Source organism: Mustela nivalis, assembly GCF_964662115.1.
Source record: "Mustela nivalis genome assembly, chromosome: 13".
NCBI lineage: Eukaryota > Metazoa > Chordata > Mammalia > Carnivora > Mustelidae > Mustela > Mustela nivalis.
The window spans coordinates 85614335-85626547 of record NC_139032.1 but is presented as its reverse complement, the minus strand read 5'-3'; the positions used below and the strand labels follow the sequence as shown (position 1 = coordinate 85626547).

The following is a 12213-nucleotide window of genomic DNA, read 5'->3' as shown; positions in this document are numbered from 1 at the left end:
CGGGGCACTCCTCCCACTTCACCTAGCATGGGGCCTCTGCCTTGGCTCCGGCTTCGCTCCAATGGAACCCCTGTGCCCTCCCTTCCCTCATCATCTGGCACTGTCCTAGGCGCCATTCAGCACACAGCAATGAATAAGGCAGGGTTCTGCCCCTCAAGAAAAAACCAGAAAAGCATATAAATACATAAAACAAGGTACATGCCACAAGCAAAAGCTGTGGGTGCTTTTGGGGGGTGCTGACAGACTGCGAGGCTCAGAGTTCAGTTGTCAACTCTGGGAGCATAAAGACTTGGGGATCAAATTCCAGATAACTCCCCCCCTGCTCTATATCATACCCCTCTATTTTAATGACCTGCATGGTGTGTGTCGCTGTCTGATGTTCACTTACTTGTCTGTTTATCAGCGCCCCCTCCCCCCACCCCCCAGGAGAACATAAGCTTCGCGAATGGCGGCCTTGCCCGTGCTGTTTGTCATCACCCGCTCAGCATCTGCCCTGGGCCTGGCACATGGCGGGAGCAGAGTCCTCAGTGAATGCATGACTGAATAAAGGAAATCCTAGCTCTGTCACTTTGGAGGTATGTGCCCTTAGGCCACCTGTTCAGCATCACAGAGCCTCAGTTTCTCCATTTGTAGGAGAGATAGGAAGGACATCAGCCGCTATGGCAGCTGAGGGTTCCATGAGGCCGCTTTACGGAAGCGCCTAGCGCAGGGCCTGCTACTTGGAAAATGCTCAGTAAACGTCAGCTGACACCACGACCTGGCTGTGGGACCGGCAGCAATGGAGTACGTGACGTGTGGGAACAGCCTTTGACTCTCAGGTCCCAGAGGGAACCTACCTGTCCCCACCGCTTTGCCTTAGAATCAGTTCCTCCCCAGGTGTCCCAGTACTCATCAGTTGGATGACACTTATTCCAGCCAGAGGGAGGACAGGAGGGGCTGAGAGCTCCCGGCTCTGTAGCCTGGCTCTTTGTGGCCTGTCCCCCATCATGCCTTGGGACGTGGCTCTGGAGGCCACAATGCCTCCTGAGTTGGAGAACCTGGGTTCAAGTTTTGTCTCTGCTCCTTACCGGCTGTGTGGTTTTGGGTAAATAAGTGACTGCTCCTTTCCGAGTCTCAGTTTCCTTTTCTGCAAAACCGGGAAGTGAACAGTGCGTGCCCCACAGTTGCTGGGCAGATGTCGTGAGATAGTGCTTATGAGGTGCCCTGGCATGGGGCCAGACATAGAAGTGATCTTTCAGCAGTGGCCGTGTTTCTTCTCACTTTGGGAGGGTCACTGGAGTGGGAAAGCCAGAATGGGATGGCCTGTGCTTTTAGAGGTAGAGCCTCTATAGGTGCTTGGGGTGAGGGAGGGAGAGATGTGCAGCCATCCCGAGAGTAGAGCAAGTTCAGGCAGAAGTGGACCAAAGTCTGCACATAGCAGTGGCAGATACCAGAGGAGTTGCTAGCATGCGGGGTTCTATGAGGGGGTCCCAGGACCGTGCCGACTGGTGGACGAGCATGGCTGTGTGCAGAAATTCAGGCTGTGTCGCAGGCAATGGCAAAGCTCTGGTTTGTAACAAGCCAAGTCTGCACCCCCCCTTCCCCAGCCCCTGCTGAGAGTGGGAGCCACTGCTAGGTCAGTGTCCGAGCTTGCCATGTGATTTTGGGGTGAGCTTCCCACTGAGACCCACTGAGTTCTGGGCAGATAGATGGTCAGAATGGGGACTTAGGTCCAGCATCTACGCCAGAGATCTAGACCTCATCACCAGATCTGCAGTTCCTTCCAGAGGAGACCTTTGCTTTGGGAAGGAAGCCAATGCTGGCTGTTGGAGCTGGGGCCCCAGGTCACGATAGGCCTGTTGGCATAATGAGCTTGATGTTAACTTTCAGTTTGCTGTTGTGACGCTTCTTAAGCAAGTCCTCTCTTGACCTAGGGTTCTCTTAGACCCTCAAGTGGGGTTGAGGGCTGACACGGAAATTGAATGGGCTTGACTGAGAAGAGAGGAGGAATGGAGGTGAGAAACTAGGCCAGGAAATCCGTACTTGGTGCCGTGCATAGAGTAACTTGAACCATCCTGAAATGCCCAATGACTTAGGGGGAGGTTGGCCTCTCTCTCTCCTGCCTCCATGGCACCGGGGCCTGGGCTGCAGGAACGCCTTGGTAAAAAGCTAGCCCTGGGGGTGCATGGGTGGTTCAGTCAGTTAAGAGTCTGCCTTCAGTTTGGGTCCTGATCCTGGAGTCCAGGGATGGAGCCTCACATGGGGCTCCCTGCTCAGCGGGGAGTCTGCTTCTCCCTCTCCCTCTGCCCTCTACTTGCTCCTTCTCTCTCTCTTTCACGGTCTTTCTCTTAAATAAATAAATAAAATCTTAGGAAAGAAGAAAAAGCTAGTCCAGTTCCCACAGGAACTGGCTATTAGAAAACACTTTGTTCATTACCTTTTTCATTTCTCTAGGGCTTATCTTTCCAATTAGACAATAAGTTACTTGCAAAGATGAGTGGCTGTGTCCAAGCATCCATACCCGCCCAGCAAACACTCAGCGGATGCAGATGTGCTGAGGTCAGAATACACACGCTCACCCGCTTAGATCTAGCGAAGGGCTTAAAACCACTTTTTTAAAGGTTTTCTTTTAGGGAAAGACTTAGTGACTTAATTTTAAAAAGCATATTGAAGAAAAGACAGAACATTTTCTAATTATTCCTGATCACCTTCAGAAAAACAAAACAAAGGAGTCACCCAAGAAAACCATCTTTCATCCGATTTTTCCTGGGCCTGCATGAAAAAAAAAAAAACTACACTCTGGTAAATTATTAGGGTGTTAAATAGAAGTATAAAATAACAATCAGCAGAAAAAGCATGTGAAGTCTTAGGAAACTAGTTGCCAGGGAAGGGACTGATGGAACAAAGACTTGCTTGCTGGGCCATGATTTTTCTACCTCTTTTGGCTGGTCACACGGTTTTGAAAAGTGAGAAGGGCAGGAACATTTTTTTTTAAAGATTCTATTTTTAAGTAATCTCTATACCCAACGTGGGGCTCGAACTTACAACCCCAAGATCAAGAGCAGTATGCTCTTCTGACTGAGCCAGCTAGGTGCCCTCGAGAAGGGCAAGAATTTTTAAAGCCAAATTGGGCCCTTACTCCTCAGAAGCTGGGGGCCTGGAAGAAGTTATAGGTTCCCTGTTGCTGGGATGGAGGGCTTTAAAACCTCCGGCTTTAAATTAGGAAGAGTTTCAGGGCAGACTCGTTCTACTAGGTCTGTATCTGCATTGCCTTGCAAGACACAAGCATACTGATTCCCACACACCCAGAAATTCCAATGTAATTGACCTGGGGTGGGGCCAGTGCACTCATCTTTTTAAAGCCAGGGCTGAGAAGCAATGTACACAGGAGGTTCCCAGACTTGTCTAAACTTACGAATCACCTGAGGATCCTTTAAAAAATTCCAAAGCCCATATCCACCTATAAGACCAGCAAGATCTCTGGGGGTGGACACAGGCAGTGGTGGCTTTTAAAGCCACCCCAGTTGCAGGACCCCAGTTGCAGACAAGTTCGGACATCACCAAATATACATGCAATATATGAGAAGGAACCGATGATCTGTACTTGATAACTGTGGGAGGCAAGAAGGTCCCCTAATTATATCTAGATTTTTCTTTTTCTGATTTTTCTACTTCTTTTTTTTTTTTTTAAGATTTTATTTATTTATTTGACAGAGACAGATCAGAAGTAGGCAGAGAGGCAGGCAGAGAGAGAGAAGGTAGCAGGCTCCCCTCTGAGCAGAGAGCCCGATGCGGGGCTCGATCCCAGGAGCCGAAGATCATGACCTGAGCCGAAGTCTGAGGCTTTATCCCACTGAGCCACTCAGGCACCCCTGATTTTTCTACTTCTTAAAATCTTGTTCTCATTTGGTGTGAAGTCTTCTTAATACAGTCATGAGCAATTTTTTAATGACTATTTGGGTTGGCCGTGCCCTCATGTAAGTTGTATTTTTTAGTATATCTTGTAAAGCATAATCAGAAGGAATTCTGTAGTCTCTCGGACCTAGCTGGACAGGACTAGAGTACGTCTGTAGGTCTGGATGTCTTCACCAGGAACTATGTTCTCTGTGGAGGCAATGTCCCCATTCTGCGGTGTCCTCGGTACCTAAGCTCGGGGGCTGGGTCCGCACTAGGCAAACCTCAAGGGGCCCCAGTGTTACCAGGCCTTGCCCTACTCCCCAGTGATAAGGGGCCCAAGAACCCTCCCATCTGCTGTGTCAGCACGGAGCAGTTCCAGGGACAGACAGGTCAGCAGGTCTTAGGCTTGTGAGCGCTCCCTGTCTCCCCAGGGGCACGGATATTCAAACCCTACCTTGTCATCTTTGGTATCAAATACAGCTACAGGTGGGCCCCGGATCGCCTCCAAACCCCGGACAGCCTTGCGCTCTGTGTAGCCTAGGCTAGAAGGAGATACTCTTTCTCTCTCCCTTCCTCCTTGCCTAGGGAGATTTTGGCGGTTGGACCCAGGGGCTGAGCCCGCCCCAACCACCTGAGCCCCAGGCTGAGAGTCTGCCTGGGCCATGGAGAGAGGATAAGGCCCTTCCGGAGTGAATGGCTGAACAAACGTTCTCATTTCTTTAGTTACTCAGGTTGAGCTTTTCGACCCTTCACTTCTCCGTTATGAGGAAGGACAGAAGGGCAGGGGGAGATCTAGAAAAGCTGAGCAGGGCAATGGGCGATTCCATTAGACGGAACCGTTCTGAGCCACAAGAAGGTGATTTCCTAGGGTGCAGCCTGAACAGTGTATCATGGACTACCACTGCGTTCTGTTGTACGTGATTTTAAAGAAATCCTAATTGCGGCCTCGGGAGGTTAGCAGACACGCTCCTAGTCTTCTCGGCTTCCCACTTGCCCTCCACCTGTCGACTCACCCTGTTGGCCTCCACGTGGTGCAGCCGGAAGGCCTCCCCCGTGCTCTCATTCACCACATCAAACTGGTGTCGGTAAGCCACACAGATGAGATTGTCACTCTCCTCGGTTGGCCCATCTACTAAGGTCATCACCGCGGGAGAGTCGGACAGACAGATCTCCTGTGTGGTTGATGATGATGTGGGGAGAAGGGGGTCAGGACATGGAGCAGCCATTTTCACAGCAACCACCCTCCCCCCTACCTGCTACCCGTCCCCACCCCACCCCCCACAACTAGTAGTGGGTTCCCTCCCTAGGCTCCTGCTGAGCCCTTTACTGGCAGGGAAGGTGGGGACAGAGAAAGAGGGGCAGAGATTGTGCCAGAATCCCCTCTCCCACAACCTGTCCTCAAAATACCTGACAAAACCAAATCAACAGCATGACCCTCATTAGCCCCTAGAGAGTTCGGCCCTGTCCTGTGACTCAGTAATAATGGAATCATAATTGCTAACCTTGCTGAGCACTTAACACAGGGCCAGGTACGGTTCTCACTGGATCCTCAGAATGACCTTATGAAGTAGGTAAGGCTATTTATTATTCTATTTTACAGATAAGGAGACTGAGGCTCAGAGGTCACAAGGCTTGCCCACATTCGCATAGTTTACAGGAGTGGGGCAGCCAAGATTGGAGCTCAAGAAATCTGATTTCAGAGCTGATATGCCACAGAAATGCACGTGCACTACAGAAATAGTCATTAAGATCACTAATTATAATATTAAGAGGACTAACACCTAAATAGAGATTTTAACTTGTTTGAACGTCACTGTGATGGCGGTTCTGTCTGCCTAAATTGACTATTAGCAGAAATGGATAGGCATAATTCAGGAGGCTTTCACTCTGGCAAAAATAATTGCTCAGCTCACCTACAGGCAAAGTCGGCCCTGGGAGCCAATCTCTGACATGGTTCACACTTAATATACCCAAGTTTTTAAGAAAGTAAGAGATAGTAAGAGCAGGAAAGGGACCCTCAAGGAGGCTTCCCTCCAAGGTCCCACCCTTAGTGGATCTGCCAATCCTACCAGCTCGGGAAGGCAGGGCAGCTCCTTCCCCTTCTCTGGCCACCAAAGCCACCGTCATCTACTGCTAAGATCCTGCATTAACCTCTTACTGTCTCCTTCTTTCCGCTTGGCCCTCCCCCTCCATGCTCTTCTCTGTCGGGGCCAGAAAGGTATTTTTAAAACCTTCCACTGGCTGCCTTCTCTCACTCAGAGTCGAAGCCAAAATCTTAGCAATGGCCTTCAGGGCTCTCTGCCCTCCCTGCCGTGTTCCCTCAGCTCCAGCCACTGTGGCCTCCAGATCGCGCCTTGAACAGGGCCTTGGGTCCTTAATTGGTTGCTCCTTCTGCCCCAGAGGGCCTTGGGTCCTTAACTGGCTGCTTCCTCCTTTCCCCAGATGTTCTCCTCATCTACCCCATATTCCCTTGGATCTCTGCTCAAAGGCAACCTTTTCAGAGAGGGCTTCTGGAACACCCTTTCTAGAACAGATCCCCCCGTCCCCACTCCTTGTCTTCTCCTCCCTCAATTTGCTTTACTGTTATCCTTGGGACACAGAGAATTAGTTTCTCTTTTGTGTCATCCTACAACTAGAAAGTCATCTCCATGAGCAGGGAGACTGCTCACGGCTGTCCCCCTAGTGCCTAGAACAACACTGGTAGGTGGCCCCTGGCATGAATGAGCTGGATGGAGTAGGGAAAAGCCCAGAAGCCTCAGTCCTCTGGGGAAACCAGAGCAGCAGGCAGGGTTTCCTCTGCTGGGTACTGACCCGAGAGACAACCCCCGTGGGTGACAGACCCTGGGTGGAACGAGAGGGTCGGCCTCCTAACACCTTGGCCAGGAGAGAAGGGATCTGAAGGGCGGACCTACCCGTATGTACTGGAATTCCTCCACAGGTGACTCCGACAAGGGCAACAGCAGGGAGATGCCGGCCAGCCCGCCCGGCTTGTTGTGTTTCCTCGTGATCAGGAGCAGTTTGTTCCGGATGGCGACGACTATCCTCAGCTCTCTGCTGTGGTGAGTGTTAATAGCGTAGAGGTGGCAGCCTGGGGAGAGAGAGAAAGGATGCTGAGCACGTGATAGGAGCCTGGCAGTGCCCAGGCCCTGATAATGTGGTGATGCCTAAGGACCCTGGCAGTGCCCAGGCCTTGATAATGTGGTGATGCCTAAGGACCCTGGACACTGAGCATGACCCAGGGGGTGCCTGACAACGCTCCGGCCACCAGGCAAACGGAGACGGGAAATACAAGTTAGGCTGAGCTTCAGGAAAATGAAGGAAGTCATAGTCCCTGTATTCTAGAGTTTGTGGTCTTAGCGTCACACTCATGACACCGTATGACTTAAAGCAACAGGTGAGTGGAGCTCCAGGAACCGGAGGCTAAAAGTCTCTCTTCACAGATCTATGAACAGAACTCGACTTACCTTCAAAGCTCGTCACGCCAGGCCTAGACTTTCCTCTGGCCCTCCACATATTGGGCTACCTCTCGGGCTTCTCTTAGGGAAAGAGTCATGCTATCTTAGTGATGTTTCCGAGTAAAAACCAAACCAAGAAAACCAAATTCCAGTGAGATCTGATCAGCCTGAGGGAGAAAAAGAATTGACTAGAAACCACCAAGATAACGAATACTGTGGTCACCTTTTGTCTTCTCCAGCTTGTTGTCCCTGCAGTCACACCTGCTCTTCACCGGCTGTTTGCCCTCGATGGCCTTGTGCACAGCGCTGAGCCTGAAGACGAAGAGGCGAGCGTCTTTCCCTGGGGAGATAAAGAAGGCGCAGGAGGAGATGGGTGGGAAGACCGGAAGAGCGGATTGCGCAGGAAAGCAACTGCTACAGAGCTAGGAGCTGAGGCGTTCCAGAACTGAGAAGAAACCCCACACCGCCTCTACCCAACAGTGCATTGAACACTGTGCCCCCCCACCCTTTTCCCGCCCTCCCTTCTGACTCTGCCACCCAAGAAAACAAAGACCCCTCCGGGGACCCTGAGCACCGGCCACCCACAAGGCAGTAGTTGGCATGACCTATGTGGTCCGACCACCGCGAGCCTCGTGGTGGCCACAGAAGGCTACCGGCTTCCCTGCTCCCAGAGGACACCGTGGGGCAGGGAAGTATCACCTTTGTCTGCTCTGAGGATCAGGAGGTCCAGAGTCTCGAGCACGTGCATCTGCTTCACCGGAAGGGTTTTGTCAAACACGGGCACTGACGGGAGGTCATCTGGAAGAGGAGACACGGTTCCCAGAACTGGACCCAGCCCACACGTTCAGAACCTACAAGACGCGCCTGTCAGTGGTCCTGGACCCGAGTTCTTTCTAGGCAAGGAACATCAGCTTCTAGAACATTCGTAAGGTCAAACACTGTTCTCTCAGCTCAGGGAGAAGGACCGACATTCCTTCCTCTCTACTGGAAACAGAGCAGCAGGGCCTAGAAACTATATTCTTCTCTTCAATATTCATCAAAGAAAACACATCACCTCTCCACCCCAGTTTGTACTTGGCATTGTACCAAATGACTGAACAGCAAATTACAAAAAAAAGGGGGGAAAAAGCTCAGTCATTTCTCTTAAGTATTTTATTTTTATGTAATTTTGAAATCACATCACTTCTCAGGTTATTTTGTATATTTCTCCAGAAAGCAAAATAAAAATTTCCTGTTGAATTTAAAACAAATAGAAACCCACCCTATTTCATGTCTATCTCTGTATCAACAAGAGTTTACCTACACATTTCCAGTATTTCTCTATAGAGAAATAGGAAATCTCCTTTTTAGACAAAAATAAGAGAGAAATGTTGACTAAGTTACCCAAATAACAGGAAAAAAAACCTAATTGTAATGGGAAAGATCAGGAAAAGTTCTGGTGAAGAGATGATCGAAGACACCGTAATGATATGTAGGATTTGTTGTTAAGTTTACTTACTGGGAACTTACATTGCTAGCAAACACCTTGTTCCTGGGGGTCCCCAGGACAGAGAGGGCCAAAAGAAATACTAAGGCTCTTTTGTAAGCAAAGGATCTGTTCTGAGCAGGAGGTAGAACCAGTACAAGACAAAGAGGACATGGAATGGTGTAGACATTTCAGGCTGGATAAGTGGCTTTTTCTTTATCAGTGCTTTGTCTGACATTTAGGTCTTCAAGTACTCTGTTGTGAGTCTTGGTTTGGTTCTTTGGTTACCATTTAGGTTCATGGGGCCCTGAGGGTCTTGGCTTTTCTAGAAATCAGCCTGGCTGGGAGTTTATTTCTCCCTGGATTGTTCCGGGGAGAGAGAAGAGCTTGCGTTGTTGGGACAGGGCTCCTAACTGCTTCCAAGGGGAAGATTCTCCCGCTCCTTGCCGGCCAAGTGGGCTCTGGATTTGTCCAAGCGCAGAGCCCGCCAAGCTTTTGTTAGACAGAGGGCCTTGCTCTGGCTCCCCTACATTCTTTCTGCAAATGTAAATTCTACTCTATGCTCAGGCTTTGTGCTTCTGTTGGGGACAGACATGAATTTTCAAAACATGGGATGATCACTCCGATACCAATCATCATACCTGACTAAGTAACTATGGTTATTTAATTTTTAAAAATATTTATTTATTTGAGAGAGAGAGAATGCAAGTGGGACGAGGGGCCCAGGAGAGAGAGGGGGACGGAGACTCCATGCTGAACAGGCAGCCCGACTCCAGGTTTGATCTCACCACCCTGAGATCATGACCTGAGCCGGAACCAAGAGTCAGATGCTTAACTGACTGAACCACCCAGGCACCTTGGTTATTTCATTTTGTGAGCAGCAGCTCACATACACAGAGGACATCCTGCGTGTCAGGTCTCAGGGCTGAGTGCTTCGCATGTTATTAACTGAAATGTCCCAAGAACCCGCTTAGGTAGGAACTACTAATACTCCCACCTAAAAGATAAGGGCCTGAGGCTCAGACATGCTAATAACTCAACTAGAGTCACGTCTTGAACGTGTGGAGGGACCCAGATCCGGGCGGGGACAAAGCTTATACTCTTAGTGTAAAAGCAGCACAGCAGCCCTGTGGATGGATGGGGCCACCGCACGAGCAACAGTATTGGAAAGATTCATAAATGACAGAAGCGCTTTGTTTGACATTGAAGACAGAGGGATACTGTGTAGCAGCACACCTGTGTACAGAATAAATCAGCATTTATTCTCCGTCAAATCTTTCTCAGGTGGCTGAACAAGTTTATACATAGCCAGGAAGGGAGAGGAAGCAAGGATCTGAGAAAGTGACACGTGACTTTAATGACTCTTCTGTAGCAATGTTTTCCTTCTTGTCATCTCTTTATGAAGCAGTGATCTTTTAGAGCCCATCTTTCTATTACTGCAAACCCAAAACAAATGGTCATGGCATCTTCCATCAGTGTGTAGTCTCCCTTCAAAGTAGCTTTTGCTAAACTTAGACTACAAAGGACCTTGAATTTTAATGATGACCTTGACAGGAGTAGACTCTCAAGGGGGTAGGTCTAATGAAATTAGGCAGACGCTAATGGGATAGAGTGGAACGTGGCCCGAAAGGAAATGGAGAGATTCACTCATGGAAAAAAGATTCATAATGTGATTAAGTATGACAAGAAAAAGGTAAACAAAGAAGTAAGGAAAGCATTGGGGCTTCAAAGCGCAATGAGGAATACAAAGAAAGCCTGAAGGGTTATTCTCTTCTTCCAAAAGCAAACGGGGTAGCAGAGCTGCACACCCAGAGAATGAAAACAATAATCTGAGAAATAAACCCAAGCTCGTGGGGGTGTATACGGCTACCATCTGTGTTCCGCCACTTCCCCCAAGTTGGAAGAAAAGAGCTTCTTGGCACATCGCGGGAATCCTTCAATTTAACACGTCCATTAAGTTTTGGATTCAGAAAATGAAAATTTCAGAAGGGGATTTGGTAATCTTGGTTTGGATTTTACATTTAAAAACCAGGAACTGACTCAAAGAGAATTACATTGTTTTTTAGACAAGCCTCACAAAGAGCCATTATAAAGCACATTTTCTCGATCCTAAAAACGACAAACAGTTAGAATATAACTCCCTTTCGATCACAACATGTCTCATAATTATTTGCCCAGGACTGTATTTTTGGAAACCTGTGTTAAGGTAAAGACAGTAACATGGGTAGAGTTTAATTTGATTTTCATAAAATGTAGTTGGTTTAGTGGACACAGTGCTGGATAAAAATCATCTCTGGGTTCCAGTTCCAGATGTGCCACTAACCAGCTGCATGATCTTGGGTTAAGACACACGGTTTCTTTTGTTTCTTCATCTATAAAACGAAGAGATGAAGAAACGAGACTATACAGCGAAAGTCTGGTTTATATGTGGTTTTTTTTTTTTTTAAAGATTTGTATTTATTTATTCGACAGAGAGAAATCACAAGTAGTTGGAGAGGCAGGCAGAGAGAGAGAGAGGGAAGCAGGCTCCCTGCTGAGCAGAGAGCCCGATGCGGGACTTGATCCCAGGACCCTGAGATCATGACCTGAGCCAAAGGCAGCGGCTTAACCCACTGAGCCACCCAGGCGCCCAGTTTGTCTGTTTTTAAGATTTTATTTAGTTTTTTGACAGAGAGATCACGAGTAGGCAGAGAGGCAGCCAGAGGGGTGGGGGGGAAGCAGGCTCCCCGCTGAGCAGAGAGCCTGATGCAGGGCTTGATCCCAGGACTCTGGGATCATGACCTGAGTGGAAGGCAGAAAGGCTTAACCCATTGAACCACCCAGGCACCCCATGGTTGTTGTTGTTTTTAATAAATCATTTTATTTGGTTGCGCCTTTGGCAAATCTTTGGACTTTGTTCCCTTTTTAACACATCATAAATACAGTAACTGTTGTTTACTAAGGTACTACTACGGCTATGTGCCCGACACTGACCCAAGCACTTAGCATAGGTATTCATAATATCCACAATCCCTTCTTGGAGTTCCGATCATCAGTCCCAGTTTGTTTATTTTTTCCGTTTTCATTATCATGAACCAGCTTGTGGCTGCTTAAAAAACCCTCCCCACCCTCAGAGGAACCTGAAGCTCACAGAGGCTCAGTTTTCTTTATGATCACAAAGATGCTGTAATTGTTTTGTAATTTCTAAAATTAAATATTTAAATGCTTAGCTTATAAATTTTAGATTATCTTTCAGTAAATAAGTAATTATATATATAGTTATATGTGTGTATATATGCATTCACACATATATTTACATATATAATATGTACATACACATATATATATATACATATATGTGCATCTATGTATATATATATATATATATATATATATATACACATATATATGTGTATATATATATAAAAATCAGATGAA

At 48.1% G+C, this 12213-nt stretch overlaps 1 protein-coding gene across 6 annotated transcripts in view; it reads right to left on the bottom strand.

Annotated features, from left to right (window-relative positions):
- Positions 1-12213, bottom strand: part of GARNL3 (GTPase activating Rap/RanGAP domain like 3) — a 144915-nt gene that overhangs the window by 16734 nt on the left and 115968 nt on the right. For all 6 annotated transcript variants that reach the window (XM_082695611.1, XM_082695612.1, XM_082695615.1 and 3 more), the window contains 4 exons: positions 8031-8129; positions 7555-7671; positions 6789-6964; positions 4890-5048 (listed from right to left, as the gene is read on the bottom strand). In XM_082695611.1, coding sequence (XP_082551737.1) covers positions 4890-5048; positions 6789-6964; positions 7555-7671; positions 8031-8129 — 551 coding nt within the window. The remainder of the gene's footprint in view (positions 1-4889; positions 5049-6788; positions 6965-7554; positions 7672-8030; positions 8130-12213) is intronic.